This window comes from Bidens hawaiensis, unplaced genomic scaffold, assembly GCF_021521415.1.
Source record: "Bidens hawaiensis isolate Kalapana, Puna unplaced genomic scaffold, B.hawaiensis_p1.1 tig00055783_1, whole genome shotgun sequence".
Lineage (NCBI taxonomy): Eukaryota > Viridiplantae > Streptophyta > Magnoliopsida > Asterales > Asteraceae > Bidens > Bidens hawaiensis.
In genome coordinates this window covers 67,535-84,099 of record NW_027500046.1, presented here as the reverse complement: position 1 = coordinate 84,099, position 16,565 = coordinate 67,535, and the positions used below count along the sequence as shown (strand labels likewise).

Sequence of the window (16,565 nt, the reverse complement as noted above, 5' to 3'; positions counted from 1 at the left end):
CGATTGAGTCTTATTTTTATCTATTTTAGTTATTGATCACACGCTTCGGCTTTCATGACGTGTTCGGTTGTTGCATTCTTCAACGTTTTCAAGCTTCTTTTATTACCTTATTCATAAGGTGAGTTTTTCACCATCCCTTTTTAATGTTTTAATGTTTTGGGGTAGCATATGTATCCTTATAAAAATTCAAGTATTATTTCTTCTATTACCAAAACTACAATTCGCATACGGACTTGTGTGTTACTTGTATTACTTGCACGAATATTACTTGCACGATTGGGAAGCCTCATTAAGTATGATCATACGCCCCCCCCTTTGCACTCCGGTCCATTTGTTTCGAGTGGAAAAGGGCCTCATTATCCAAGTACGTTGGTTGTTACCAATTGGAAAGGACCTTACTTGCGCGATTATCCAAGTACGTTCGTTGTACCAACTGGAAAGGACTTACTTGCTCGTTTATCACATGTCTATGAATTGTATGGTTTTTATGTACGTATTTAAACTGTGGAAACTCACCAGCTATATTTATAACTGACCATATTTTATACATATGTTACAGGTACCCGTGATTAGAGGTTGAAGTATTGAATACACTTAGATTACTTAGGGTATTTCAATAAAAGAACTATTGTTATGGTTATGTTTTGGTTTGAACTTGTATTGTTACTTTCGAACTTGTGTTACTTGGCTTATTAAATGAATTAGTGTTATTATGGTCACTTAATAGTGCCACGTGTGTTTGAGCAATCTGTACGTCACACTCGGGCGTTTCCACTTAAGCCGGGGTGTTACAGATGCAGGGATTATTTATCCCATTTCGGACAGCTCATGGGTGAGCCCGACACAGGTAGTACCCAAGAAATCCGACATCCAGGTAATAAAAGATGATAATGATGAACAAATCGCCACCCAACCGGTAACCGGGTGGCGAGTGTGCATTGATTATAGGAAATTAAATACCGCCACCCTCAAAAGACCATTTTCTGTTACCATTCATCGATCAAATAATTGAAAAACTTTCGGGTCAAAAATACTATTGTTTTTTGGATGGGTATTCGGGGTATAATCAAATTGCAATCCACCCCGAGGACCAACACAAAACCACTTTCACTTGTCCATATGGCACATTTGCTTTTAGACGGATGGCATTTGGATTGTGTAATGCCCCGGCCACTTTTCAAAGATGTATGATGAGCATATTTTCGGACATGGTCGGGGATTCACTTGAAGTTTTTATGGATGACTTTTGCATTTTCGGTTCAACTTTCGAGTCTTGTCTCAATGATTTAGAAAAAGTTTTAAAACAATGTGTTGAGACAAACTTGGTTTTAAGTTGGGAGAAAAGTCATTTCATGGGTGCAAGAAGGTATCGTGTTGGGTCATGTAGTTTCAAGTAGGGGGATGGAAGTTGATCAAGCAAAGATTAAAATGATTTCATCCTTGCCACCCCCGAAAAATGTTAAAGGGGTGAGATCATTTTTGGGACATGCCAGGTTCTATAGAAGATTCATTAAGGGTTTTAGTGTAATTTCAAAACCTTTATGTAATCTTTTGTTGAAGGATGTCCGTTTTGAGTTTACTAATGAATGTTTGCAAGCGTTTGATAGTTTGAAGGAGAAGTTAGTGCAAGCACCAATTTTGCAATCACCGGATTGGTCACTACCTTTCGAAATCATGTGTGATGCTAGTGATAACACGGTTGGAGCGGTGTTGGGCCAAAGGGTAGATAAAAAGCCGGTGGTGATATATTATGCAAGCAAAACCTTATCCGAGGCACAATTGAATTACACCACTACCGAAAAGGAGTTGCTTGCGGTGGTGTATGCCTTAGATAAGTTCCGCTAGTATATATTGGGAAGTAAAGTCGTGGTGTACTCGGATCATAGTGCGGTGCGTTATTTGATGGAAAAGAAAGATGCAAAGCCTTGTTTGAGTCGTTGGGTGTTATTATTTCAAGAGTTCGATCTTGAAATTCGTGACAAGAAGGGGTGTGAGAATGTAGTAGCGGATCACTTGTCACGAATACGAATTACCCTCGAGGGTGTTGATGATCTGAAGGAGATAAACGAAAGATTTCCGGATGAACAGTTGCTCATTGTGTCGACCGCACCGTGGTATGCTTATTATGTCAATTACTTGGCCACGGGTGCGATTCCGGAATATTGGTATAAGAAAAGAAGGCAACAATTCACGGCCCAAGTCAAGCAATACATTTGGGATGAACCGGATCTTTTCAAGATTGGAGCGGATCAAGTTGTGAGAAGATGTGTACCCGGGAACGAAGTACAAGAGATTTTGAAACACGCTTATTCGTCGGCATGTGGGGCCATTTTAGCGGCTCTAAAACGGGGTATAAAGTACTTATGTGTGGATTCTATTGGCCAACGATTTTCAAAGATGCTAATGAATATGCTTGGCATTGTTTAAATTGCCAACGAATGGGGGGTATATCGAAAAGGAATGAAATGCCTTTACAACCCATTTTGGTTGTTGACATTTTTGACGTGTGGGCATAGATTTCATGGGCCCGTTTCCAAATTCATGTGGGTACTTGTACATTCTTGTGGCGGTTGATTATGTATCAAAGTGGGTCGAAGCGGTTGCAACGAGAACTAATGATCATTCAGTGGTGTGCAAGTTTGTTCAATCCAACAGCTTATCAAGATTTGGAATCCCTCGAGTTATCATAAGTGATGGTGGATTGCATTTCAAGAACTTTGCATTTAGCAAATTGTTGAAGCGTGATGGTGTTAATCATCAAATTGCAACGCCCTACCATCCTCAAACAAGTGGCCAAGTTGAAGTCTCTAATCGACAAATTAAAGAAATTTTAATGAAGACGGTTCGGGTGGATAGGAAAGATTGGTCGATTAAGTTGGAGGATGCGTTGTGGGCTTATCGTACGGCCTACAAGACACCTATTGGTACCACTCCTTATCGGTTGGTGTATGGGAAGGGTTGTCATTTGCCAATGGAGTTGGCTCACCGGCCATTATGGGCAATTAAGAATGTTAATTTGGATTACAAGGAAGCCAGTGAGTTAAGGAAGTTGAAATTGAACGGGTTGGAGGAAATCCGGGATAAGGCATATGAATTTGCTTCGAATTACAAAGAGAAATTAAAATGGGTGCATGATGCCAAGATACGGAAACGAACATTTGAGGTTGGGCAAAAGGTGTGGCTTTATAATTCAAGACTCAAATTGTTTCCTGGAAAGCTTAAAAGCAAATGGATGGGCCGTATGTGATCACAAGAGTCGGGAGGTTTGGTGATGTGGAGATTGAGGACATGCAAAATCAAGCTAAACAAGTTGTGAATGGACATTGTCTCAAACCGTACTTAGAAGGGAAAGACGTGAACATGCTTGACAATGACAAGGTGAGTTTCTTCTTAAGCTCACCGGACGGTTCCACCGCATAAAGGCCCAAGTATGTTGTAGGGTGTAAATAGCTTTTGTTAAACTTGATTTTTAAAATTACCTTTCTCTCGTTAGAAGTGTCTTTGAGCCAAGTGTGGGGATGTTCTTATGAATTTCTCTACCGTGTTGAGGACAACTCGGGATTTTCATGGGGGGTACGGTAATTTTGAGTTTTGTCACATTTATGTAATTTTTCGTTTAGTCGAGTATTTATTAAAAAAAAGAAAAAAAAAAGGTCCACCGTGGACCACGGTTCCAACCGTGAGCCATGGTCTAGTCAACATAGGACACGGTCGAGGCATGGCACCACAGTACGGTGCACTCTGGAAGTTCTGGAACAACATCACCGTGGACCACGGTCCAGACCGTGGCCCACGGTCGGGCTTCGCTGGGTCGTTGACTTTGGTCAACCGTGGACCACGGTTCACACCGTGGCCCATAGTGCGCCTTCCACTGCTGCTGTTTGACGGGCTAGAGGTAAGAAAAAGGAAATTTTAAATTACTTATAACATTTTTCAACCACACAAATCACCTAACTTCTCTTCCACTTTCATTATTCTTCCTTTTCCAATCCTTAAACCCTAGTTTCTTCCAATCATTCTTCCAATTAACAACCAAAATCCAAGTTTCTTAACCCGATTGTGAGTGGATTTATGTGAGATTTAGCAATACAAGTCTTATTCCCTTTAATTCTTAAGTGTATCCCGTTTGTGAGGGTTTGGATTCCGAAAATATTAAGATTTTTAGGGGTTTCTTGTGTGCTTGTGAAAGATTACTTGTTTATCACCATAACCATTAACCAAGGTATGTCTTTGTCAATTCTTTATATACATTGGAATAATTGTTAAGGTATTGTTGAATTGAGAATACCCACTTGCTTGTAGTTGTAATGGGTATACATTGTGGTTGTGGATAATAAATAAATGATTGAAATTGGTGATTTTTCATTGAAAAGTTGAAAACGTAAGTGTTTATCGGAGTTTTGAAATATTGGTTAAGTGAATAATGAGTTGATTATTTACAACCATGGTGACAAGTAAGTGTGGGGAGGAACATATTGAATTGAATTGGTTTGTTTTTGGTGGTTTTTGTGTGTAGATGGGACGAACTTCGGACAAAGGAAAGGGAAAGGCGGCATCTACGAGTGGTCGGGCTGCCCAAGCCAAGAGACAACGGTTGCGAGAAGAAAAAGAACATGTACAAGTGGAAATCCCGAAACCCGACTGGAGAGGCGGGGTATTATCAATCTATGCTCTGGAATGGCAACCGGAGCTGTTTAGGGATAAGCTGAATACTTTGAGAGATAAACACGAGGCATTTATGTGCGAAAAGGAAGTGACTGACCCGGGTTTTGAAGCGTTTGGGGTAGTTAACAGATTAGAAGCTCTGGGGTGGGAAGCCGCCCTCAATTGTTATGATGAATAGATCAACACGCTCTATGATCAGGAGATTGAGGAATGGGTATCTACCTTGAGATGCCCGCCATTCAAGAAGGGGTCGGATATGAAGTTAATTGGTACTGTGGGGGGAACTCAAGTGGTAGTGTCCTTTGACACGTTTAATCAGATTGCTTTGTTTGATAGAAAGGCCTCCAATTCGTATGTGTACCCTTCGGTTAAGGATTTGTATTATAGTCCCGACAAACATCCCCAATGGCATGATATGCTATCCAAATTCCTGAAAGGGGGTCGGGGTCTGAGTGCGAATATAAGATAAAAATACCTGAAGATTGAGGCAAGGATGTTGATGACAATCTAGCTATCTAATGTTGTGCCACGAAGGGGGGACATTTCAGTAGTCAGGAATAGCGATATTCCTATTTTATATGCTTTAATGAATGGAGGCCCACGCATTTCTTATCGCTATTTGGTCATGATGAACATATAGCTCAGCCGGGAGAGCAATAAAAGAAAGTTAATTCCTCATTGTCAATTGATTACAGCCCAATTAAAACATCATGGGGTTATTCAAGATGGTGCGGTTGGAATAACTAAGAATTTCAAGGAGCATAAGTTGGACGACTTGGGTCCAGGCTGGAACTAAACAAAGGATGAGAGGTACCATTACTTGAAGAATGACAGGATAAGATGGAAGGTGTTGAGGGAGGATATCGAACCAGAAACAGGTGAGGCATTGGAGGAAGAGATTGAGGAGCCAAGTGATACAGAGGATATGGATGTTGCTGGTGGTAGTGGATCCCAACAAGGGGGTTGGGATTATTCTTCGGGATATGCTTCATATGGAAACACTTGGGCCCACATGGGTTCGATTAATGATGTGGTGGAGAGGCATCGGCCTTCCACTTTTGATAATTGGTCAGAGGAATCCCAAGCGCTTTTTGATCATCAAACGTTTATGGGTGCATACCATGAATGAGCTGAAAAGGAGAGGCATGACCGGTCAGAGATGTGGAACCGCGCCCAAGCCTATGGGCGATAACACGAGATAAACATGCGTTACTTGGACGACAGAAATAGAAGAATGCATGATCAGTGGCACGCTGGTGAGCCCGTTGTCCCAGATCCACCAAGTGTGGATTACACATCTCTACTGCCATATGACGGGTCAGTGCGCTATCCCGAACCACCACTACATCATTCCATGTGGGTGGACCCGATGCAATCAATGGCGCCACCACCACCATCATCGGGAGAAGGTAATAGTGGCGGAAGTGGAGCTTTCAATTTTGGTGAATTTTCGGACTTCATGACCTCCATCTTCGGGCCGCCACAACCGCCCTACTATTGATTCAGACTTCGTCATAACAGGTGCATGTGTTTTGTATATTATTTGTATAGTTGTTTATTTTGTGTTTCGGGTTGAGTATTTGGGTGGAAGGGAGGAGGATGAAACATTTACATTAGTATTGCGGGTCGGAAAGAGGTGGTGTTTTTGTTGTTTTTGTTTTAGTTTCTCAAAACCATACATTGGGGACAATGTATACCAAGTGTGGGGATGGGAATTTTTCGTTAAAAAAATGAAAGAAAAGCTGAAAAGTGGTAAGATTGGTGAGGCAAAGTTTTGGTCCCCTTTCATGGTCATATTTCCCCGTAAATCAAGTTTGCTTAGTTATATTAAAAATGTGGGCGAGTAGTATTCTAGGAAAGGTTAGCATGCTTTCGGAATAACAAATAACATAACATATCTTAGTCACTTGGGTACTAGGAAACGAAGAACGGTGACGGAATGGTTATTCTCCGTTAGAACTTGTGCCCTCAATGCACTTCGAGACCTTATCTTGGCATAAATACAAAAGTGATTGAGGCAATTAGATTAAAGCCTCGTCTCGGATGAGTGTGAGTGTGGGTTTTGGGGGTTGGGCCTCATAAATTACACATATGAGCGTGGGCATTGAGAGGGGCGGGGGGTTGGTTCCTTTAGAAAACTTTATTGGACCTATTCTTTTCATGTGTTCAACCCCGATGATGTTGTGAGACGATCCGGCTTGGTAGGTTGTTCTTTGTAATTGTAGCTGTTTGTTATTAATCAATAGAGAGTAGTAGTTAATTGTTTATGCAAGTTATTATGGTAAAAAAAATGAAAATGAAAATGAGAAAATGAGAAAAGACAAGGAAAAGTCGAGGCAATGTCCAAAGCTTTGTGGTTCGAGTTCGTGATGCAAGCTGTTATGTATATAGTAGTGTGTTTTATTGTTTATTTTAGTCTTGATGTAACAAGCCGGGTCGGATCACTTGAGCCATTTTCAATATTCCCATTCCATACCTTTACAACTAGCCCTATTACAAACCGTTTAAGACCTCTTGATTTGCATTTGTGTTAAAGCACGATTAGGTGGAGATTTGACGGTGGTACAAGCGTATGGGAGGAGAATTGAGCATTATTGTAAAATATGGAACGATCACCGATAAGAAAGTTAATGAGTAACGGTGTATTATGTGTGAGAAAAAACCGAAAGCATGTTAAGGTTGACTAGAATTCTATGTTTTAAATATGATATCAAGTAAATTAGTGCAAACCTCTAATTATGTGGGAATAGGGTATAACTCGGGACCTTAACTGAGCCGGACTTGTGGTTTGTTTAGTGGTTGTGTTGTGAAAACAATTGTGATTTTAAGTGTTGCTTGGGGACAAGCAAAGGTTAAGTGTGGGGATGTGACGAGCGACCCGTAGGGAAGCAACTAAGTGAATTAAAAGATATAAATATACTTGCGGGATTAAGTTAATTCCGTGGAATTAGTTGACTACGGTTGCTCGTGTGTTTGCAGGTTTGAGGAGCTAGAGAACAATGTTACGAGAACATGGGCGAAAACGGCGAAGAAAACGAAGTTGAAACGAGAAAGATATGAAGAAAACAAGAAGCGGAAGCGAGCTCCACAGTGGCCCATGGTCCAGACCGTGGACCACGGTCCAACTGGAACAAAGACTCCAGAGTCCACCGTACCGTGGAGGCTGAAGTGCATCGTGGAGTGGACCGTGGCCCACGGTCCGGGGCGTAGGCCCACTTGCATGTCTTCTTATTCGGCCGTTTTTGGTGTCTTTTAAACTACCTTTTCACTTAGGATGGCTTAGAGGCGATTTTGGAAGACATGAGTGATATTTTGGGTGTTTGTACTCCTTTGTTTATGTTTGGGATTGATGTAAACAAGATACTTGATGCAACAATGATCTCTCGAGCCATGAGTGGCTAGTTCTATGGTATTCCTCTTGGGATGTAAGGTTAATCGCAAAACACTTTTGTTTATTGTTCTTGAACTTGGATTGATTATCTAAATGTTATGTTAGTATAGTCATGATGTTTGTGTGATTGTTTGTAGCTTGTCTTTATCGCTTATATCTAGTTTTGAACCATGCGTTCTTGGTGTCGTTGAAAACTGAGATTTAGTGGAAGGAATTAGGGATAATCGTATTGATTGATTGTTGAGTAACAACCTCGCATTCTAGGAATCTGAGTACTTAGTTCTTGATTAATCACAAACAATTGCATGTACACAAAACCGAGATATTATAGTTTATCCATTGAATGTTAACAAGAGTGTTGAGCAATAACCCGAACCCCGAGAGGAATGCCTGTTTAATTATTCGTTTACAACTTTCGTTTAGTTTATTTTAGTTCATAAATCAAATCAAAACCAACTTGGAAATTACTTTGTGTCATTTACATTTCTACTAGTTTAATCGTTAAGCTACTTATTAACACATTTTCCACAAACTCCTCGTGTTCGATACCCACTTACCGCTATCTATTTAGTTGTATTTGGTTTATTTTTGAGTGAGTCTTCGACCTCACGTCACCGCCACCGTCACCACCACCACCGCCACCGCCACTGCCACTGACCATCACCGCCGCCACCACTGTCCCTGCCTGACCACCACCACCGTCGCCGCCACCCTACCATCGCCATCACTACCAATGCTACCACCATTTGACCACTGCCACCCCACCACCATCGTCGCCACTGTCACCACCATATCTGTCACCTAAGCTAGCACCACCACCGTCGCCATTGCAGGTTTTTTTTTTTGGTAAAAAAAATATATTTTGAGGTACGAATGTTTTTATTATTTCTAATTTATTTATACAAATTTTTTTATACCAAACAACAACATAAAGTAATAATTCATTTCATTCACATATGTTAACCAAAAAAACAAAGAAATGGTAATGATCCATTTCATTCCCTTGTCCATTCCATTCCTTCTCCCATTCCATTCCCCCTTTATTCCATTAGCTCCAACCAAACTCCTTCCATTTTTAGGATTTTCATTCTTTTGGGTATGAGTATTTTTTTTTTCATTCCTTCAAGAAATGAAAAAGTCAAAAGAGTCAACAATGGTTATTACTATATAATTATTATATTTTCTATTATATTGTAATTACAATTACAACTATAATTATAATTATATTATGATTATTATTATTTTTCAATTATAATTATTATATTATTATTATATAATTATTATTATTATTTCGTATATTTTAATATAACTATTATTACATTTGAACTATTACTACACTATTAATATTATTATATTAAATTTGATGAGTTAACATTTCACAACGCACATACATGATTCAACATTGTTACCATTATTTTAATTAGGTTTAACAATCTCGTGCAGCGCGAGGGTCCTAAAAAGTTATTATGAATATTCATATTATTATTTATTTTTATTATTATTATTATTACTAATAAAATATTAATAATAATAAAAATAAAGTGATTAATCATTCCATTCCTACCTGGTAACCAAACATGACAATGGAATGGTAATGATTCATTTCATTCCTTTGTTTACCATGTCCATTCCATTCCTCCATCTATTCAATTATCCCATACCAAACATACCCTTAAAAGTGGGCCCTCCACTCTTGACAAGGTGGAAAAGAAATAATTGAATGGAAATTTGAATGCTTCTACCAATACAAATTGAAAAAATAAATAACAAAGAACAATAATTAATAAATAACAACTGAATGCATATTTCAACTTCCACAAAAATATTAAAGATGTTATAAACTCTATAAATTAACACACGCTACATACATTAAATGCTTTATTTTTATGTTTAATGTATGTTTTATTTTTATGTTTAATAATGCATATTATTTCTTAAATGCTTTATTTTTAAATTTATATTTTTTAAATGTTTTTTAAAGTTATATTTGTTAAATGTTTGATGTATCATTTAAAAATATATGAAACATAAAAACTGAATTTGTATAAAAGTAATTTAATCAAATATAAATTAATTATAGAGGTAGGTGATGATATGACGGTTTGTGAAAGTTTGTTGTTGTGGAATAATATGAAGGCTTTTAAGAGAAGTTAGAAATTTGATGTGACGCTGATATAAAAATTTGTGAATGTTTGTTGTTGTGGATGCTCTAAGGACAAGGCTTTAACTTTATGTTTAACGAGTCAAGTTGTTCCAGTTTATTAGGTTGTGTGTATTTAACTTATATTATAACGATTTTCGGTTATAACTTTTTAAATAAACTAAAATCTTGTTTATTACTAACTAGATTTTATCCTACTACGGGGGTTGTTTTGCATTATTCGTTTATAATATTTATATAGTTTTTAGATTTTAATTTTATTTATTGTAAATAAGTTAATAATATACTTAGGGTTTGATGATGAAAGGGTTTCATAAATAAATGAGATATTATAACCCGGTTTTTAAAATCTATCAGGGTTTGATGATACCCATGATCCGTTTATTATTTTATTATAAAATTGTTTCTTAATTATAAATAATGTCTTTTAAGAAATAGGATATTATTTTTTAGTATATCCCTATTTTATAAGATTTTCATATCAAATATTTGGCGAGACTAATTTTTAATATAATGAGATGTATAACCCGTTTAAGGGATATCTAGGTTTGGTGAGATCCATACCCGTGAATTCGAGTCAAATGCATGACAAGCCTCCATTTACAAATAAAGCAATCTAGTGGATTGAGAGAAAGTAGAGAGCAACCAGAAAGCTTTTAAAGATTTCGTTTATATATATTTAAGATATCTTTTTTTTTGTTAAAAAATCATATATTAATTTTTAGTATATCCCTATTTTATAGGATTTTCATATTAAATATTTGGTGAGATTAATTTGTAATACAATGAGATGTTCTAACCCGTTTAATGACTATCTGGGTTTGGTGAGACACATACCCGTAAATTCGGATCAAATATATGAGAGACCATCATTTACAAATAAAGCAATCTGGTGGCTTGAAAGAAAATAGAGAGGATTCATTTATATATATTACTAGGTTTTATCCCCCGTATTACGGGGGTTGTTTTACATTTTTTGTTTTTTAATATTTATTTTTTGGATTTTAATTTTTTTTTATTGTAAGAAAGGGTTTGATGATAAAAGGGTTTCACAAATAAATGATATGTTATAACCCGTTTAAAAGATATCTAGATGTGGTGACTCATGACCCGCTTAATTGTTTTACTATAAAATTATTTCTTAATTATAAATAATATATTTTTTTAAAAAAAATCAGATATTAATTTTTAGTATCCCTATTTTATAGGATTTTCATATCAAATATTTGGTAAGATTAATTTTATATTTAATGAGATGTTATAACCCATTTAAGAGCTATTTGTATTTGGGGAGACCCATACCCGCGAATTCTAGTCAAATGACTTTAGATTTATGGTGCAGACAGAGAGCTTTTAAATATTTCGTTTATATATATATATATATATATATACTTATCTACCTATTCTAATAAAAGAAAATAATTGTGACACATGTAATCACTATGTTTCATCTAACAATTTTTTCCCACCAAAACTTCTTTACTTTTATATCTTATAAATTAAGATATTTAATTTTAACTAATATATATTTTCTATATATAAGTTAATCATAATAGGTTATTATTTAAGTTCAAATTCAGTTATAATTAAAAGTCAACCTAAGTTTCTATATCATCTCCAAATTTAAGTCGTTTTTATTTTATATAAAATCAAATTTATTTAACTAATATAATTTATTTCAATAAACAAAAAGATTAGTTTGTTAATAGCATATACGATAATCATATTGCAATAGTAAAAAAAATGAAAACATTATATTGAAAAATATTTGATTTAAATAGTTTCATTTTAGGTTTTCATAGTGTTACTTGGAATTTAACAATATTTGTTTGATTTTATTTTCATTCTTTGACTTTGAACATGTTTTGACAAGTTTGCTTATTATTTGATTCATATGATTATTAGAGGTTTTCTGTATTTTGTTGAATTGATTCTTACTTAATTCTCATCTTGAATGTGTTTTTATCTTTAATTGAATGGTTTTATTGTTGTGTTTATGCTGTGAAGTTGGGTTATGTTTTATTCTGAATGGGTAGAATAGGTTAAGCTACATTTTTAACTAAAAGGAAACAAGTCGAAAATAATCTAAAATATGTATTTAAGTGTACAAGTACCTTTTAATGTTTTCTATGAAAAAAGGATATTACTTTGTAGTGTTATAGGTTGTGATCCTATTTAGCACATTATTTACGGGCATTATGGTATTTTCAAAATTTATTTGATAGGTTCCACTAATTTTGATTTCAATGACATAGTTGGTATTTAGTTTTAAAATTTCAGTAATAAGAAATATATATGTAATATATTTTCTTCACATACATTATGTACTTATTGATTAACTTTATTTATAGAGTTAAGTGCCATTTTAGTACATGTGTTTTGTTCAATTACGCAACTTTAGTACCATTTTTAAATTTTGTGCATATGGCTACTTCAATTTTCTAAAACTTGTCATTTTAATACTTTTTTCTAAACCCATTTGTTTTTTTTGTTAAGTCAAAGGGTAATTTGGTAACTTCATTATTAGTTTCATTAATTTTTTTTATTTCTTATAAAGTACTTCCCACTTTTATATCATGTAAATTCCTAAATCCCCAAATCTTAAATCCAAACCCCCAAAATCCCTAAATCTATCGATCACAACCCTTTCTCCTCTATTGATTTATTTCTTGGCCATATGATGCATTTACGGTTTTCATTTCAAAACAAAATTTCAATTATAATTGCATATATGCGGAGTTGATAAAGCTTAGGAGATTTTGCCTCAAACACTAGGTTAGGAGTTTGTATGAACACATGCTATGATTTAGGGGGGGGAAGGAGTTAAAATGAAAAAAAAAAAAAAAGTTACCAAATTACCCTTGACTTAACGAAAAAAATAAACGGGGTTAGAAAAAAGTATTAAAATGGCAAGTTTTTAAAAAGTGAAGTAGCCATATGCATAAAATTCAAAAACGGTACTAAAGTTACGTAATTGAACAAAACACAGATACTAAAATGGCACTTAACTCTTATTTATAATTTTATTATTTGAATAATCACGTGTAATGGACATGGTCTAAAGCTAGTTATAGATATGGATAGATAGATACTTGATATTTCATTAATTCCAATTTCCAAATATTAGTAAAATGTTATAAAAATAGTGCAACTTTTTTGGTAGTTTGTGATCCGTTAAAAAAGCAGTTTCCATACAAATTCTCGGAGTAAACCAATTCCGTTAAGCTTAAAAGGTGTGCATTATTATTATTATTATTATTTTGTGTAATATTACATACTGAGATCGTTAAAACAACTTTCAGTTCTTTTGCTTTCGATCAGAAATGGGACGTAAATTCTTCGTTGGCGGCAACTGGAAATGCGTAAGTATCCGCACACTCACGATTTTGTTAATTTTTTTAATAATCGTCCAAATTTGTTTGGTTGATTTAATTCAAAACTGTAGATATTGATTATCTGGGATTTAGTGATTATAGAATACGCAATAATCATTGTGCAAATGGGCCTAGCCGCTCGAGATCGGCTCGCTAAGAGCTTGAATCGAGCTCGAGCCGAAAATAAGCTTGTTTATTAAATGAGCCTAACGAGCTTGAGCCTGCTCGCAAGCCTATTATTTATATAATTTTATTTAATATATAAAAGATATATTTTTGTAATAATAATTTTTATATATAACTTATGATAAAAATAAGTAAATAAATATATACAAACTAGGGTGGGATCCGTTACAAATAACTAGAGTAATAATGTTATAAAAATAAAATAATGTAATTATAATTACTCTGGCTCTAAAGTTATAGTGTAATAATAATTACTCTAGCGTTAACATAATTACTCTAGTTATTTATACACTTCTCACGATAAAAGTCATTTGTATTTGATCCAAACCCTAAAAACTATAATTAAAATATATTGTTATTTACAAAAAATGAGTATAAATATAAGTAAAATAATTGATAAATAAAAAGCTGAGTCGAGCTCCAGCTTGAGCTTGAAAAACTACTCACAAGCAACTCGCGCTCAGCTCGGCTGCCTAATCATCAGTCCATTTTTCACTAATATGCTCTTCATTAGTAAGAAATAGAAACCGGATTCCCGTTCTTGATTTAGATTATTTGAATTTTTGTTGCAGAATGGAACCATAGATGAGGTTAAGAAGATTGTGTCAACACTTAATGGTGGTCAAGTGCCATCTGCAGATGTTGTAGGTTGGTCAAATGAGTCAATTTTTTTGCATCATGATCACTATGAATTTGTAAACAATTTAGTATATAGATATTGATCTTATTATTCCAAATAATTCCTCAAATTTTGCAGAGATTGTGGTGAGTCCACCGTATGTGTTCATGCCCTGTGTTAAAAGTGAACTGAAGCCACATTTTCAAGTTGCAGCCCAAAATTGTTGGGTTAAGAAAGGAGGTGCATTCACTGGTGAAATCAGGTATAAAGGAATCTTTATTTATTTTTTATTTAATAATTTTAAATTTTATATAATGATTATGTAATAATTGATATTGTTTTGTAATTGCAGTGCAGAAATGCTTGTCAACTTGGGTATCCCATGGGTCATTATTGGTCACTCTGAAAGGAGAGCTTTGTTAAACGAAACCAATGAAGTAATTTGTTTATTATATGATTGTTTCGTGTCTGTTTGTTAGTGAAGATGTTATTTATGTTTTTATTAATTTGGTAAATGGATCTTTAGTTTGTAGGAGACAAAGTTGCATACGCGCTTTCCCAAGGTTTGAAGGTTATTGCTTGTGTTGGGGAGACTCTTGAGGAACGCGAAGCGGGAACAACAATGAAAGTTGTTGCTGCACAAACTAAAGCAATTGCAGGTATATTGTTGTTTTAACAATCTTTGATTTGTATGATGTTAGCAAGTTTTATAAGAGTGGCCCGTTGTATAGTTTCAGTAAACCTGGATTGACCCGCTACATATTTTGAGTTGAACCAAATGAACCTATATGTAATCTTTGTTTTTTGAAAATCACGAAAATATCCCATTTGACCAAAGATATTAACAGAATAAACAAGAGTTTTTGAAATTACAAAAATAGCCGTTTGACTATTTTTATTTTTAGTTTCCAGTAATTTCCACCAATCACATGGCACATATCCCCAACACTAAAGGATTAATAGTATTTCTTTAAAATTAAAAGATGACGCGGAGGAAAAGTGACACAGAAGATTTTAAAATTAAAGGATTAATAGTAGTTTCTACCCTCATTTAAAATCTTCTGTCACTTTTCAATCTCATGCGTCATCTTTTAATTTTAAAGAAATACTAATTTTTAAATTCGTAGGGCCTTTGGTGCAGCAGATCACGCCATGCATAGATCTGTTGTGCCTAGGGGTGTAAATGAGCCAAACCTGAGCATAACTTGGCTCAAGGTCGGCTCGTTTTAAGTTACCAGATCTCGCGTTTATATTTATTTATTAATATACATACATTATTATTATTTATTATTATATACAGTTTTTAATTATATAACTCTAATGTATAACATAATATACATTATTGATTTATTTTTTATAATTTTCTGTATAATAAATATCATCATTTGAATATATACTTCATGTATTAAATAAAAATTGTATAAATAATAGGCTCATTTAGGCGAGCCAACTCGAACTCGCCAAGTGAAGCTTGGACTCTGGTTCGTTTATTAAACAAGCTTACTTTAAGGCTCGTCTAGTTCTCGGGTGAACCTTGTTTAAGCTTGTCACCCGTACTAATATATAAGATCCAAAATCTGAATTTTGTAAATATATTATTGCAGACAAGATCCCAAGCTGGGATAATGTAGTCCTAGCATACGAGCCCGTTTGGGCTATTGGAACCGGGAAGGTTGCGACTCCAGCTCAGGCTCAAGAAGTAAGCCGAATATAAGTTTTTACTTATTAGTGTATAATATCATGTGTGAACATATTTTCAAGAAAATAATTGTGAATAATAGGTACATGCAGAGTTAAGGAAATGGCTTGAAACAAACATCAAGGCTGATGTGGCAGCTTCAACCAGGATTATCTATGGAGGTTTGTCAATGTGTTATTAATCTTATATATTAATTTTCTATTTTATAAATTTAAAATTAAAATATAATGCGTTTGTTTGTAGGATCTGTGAGTGGTTCCAACTGCAAGGAATTAGGAGGGCAAAAAGATGTTGATGGTTTCTTAGTTGGTGGTGCTTCTCTTAAGGTAAATGAATTATTATATCATTATTGTAATATTTTTCTTAGTTTATTGTTTTTTTTTTTTAATTTAAAAGGTTGTTTATTTTGTTTATGTAGCCTGAATTCATTGATATCATCAATGCTGCTGAGGTGAAGAAATGAGTTTTAT

General features: G+C 34.8%; 1 protein-coding gene across 1 annotated transcript; it reads left to right on the top strand.

Moving 5' to 3' along the window:
• The first annotated feature begins 13,512 nt into the window (after positions 1–13,512).
• LOC143601158 (triosephosphate isomerase, cytosolic-like) lies at positions 13,513–16,565 on the top strand. Its single transcript, XM_077078639.1, has 8 exons — positions 13,513–13,579; positions 14,350–14,425; positions 14,535–14,658; positions 14,749–14,833; positions 14,923–15,055; positions 16,001–16,095; positions 16,178–16,256; positions 16,339–16,565. The coding sequence occupies exons 1-8, from the start codon at positions 13,541–13,543 to the stop codon at positions 16,548–16,550; spliced, it is 843 nt and encodes a 280-aa protein (XP_076934754.1). The 5' UTR covers positions 13,513–13,540; the 3' UTR covers positions 16,551–16,565.

Coding starts and splice junctions, on each gene's coding strand:
- LOC143601158 (XM_077078639.1), top strand. CDS start 13,541: ATGGGACGTAAATTCTTCGTTGGCGGCAACTGGAAATGC. Junction 13,580..14,349: donor TTGGCGGCAACTGGAAATGC/GTAAGTATCCGC, acceptor TTTTTGTTGCAG/AATGGAACCATAGATGAGGT. Junction 14,426..14,534: donor GCCATCTGCAGATGTTGTAG/GTTGGTCAAATG, acceptor CAAATTTTGCAG/AGATTGTGGTGAGTCCACCG.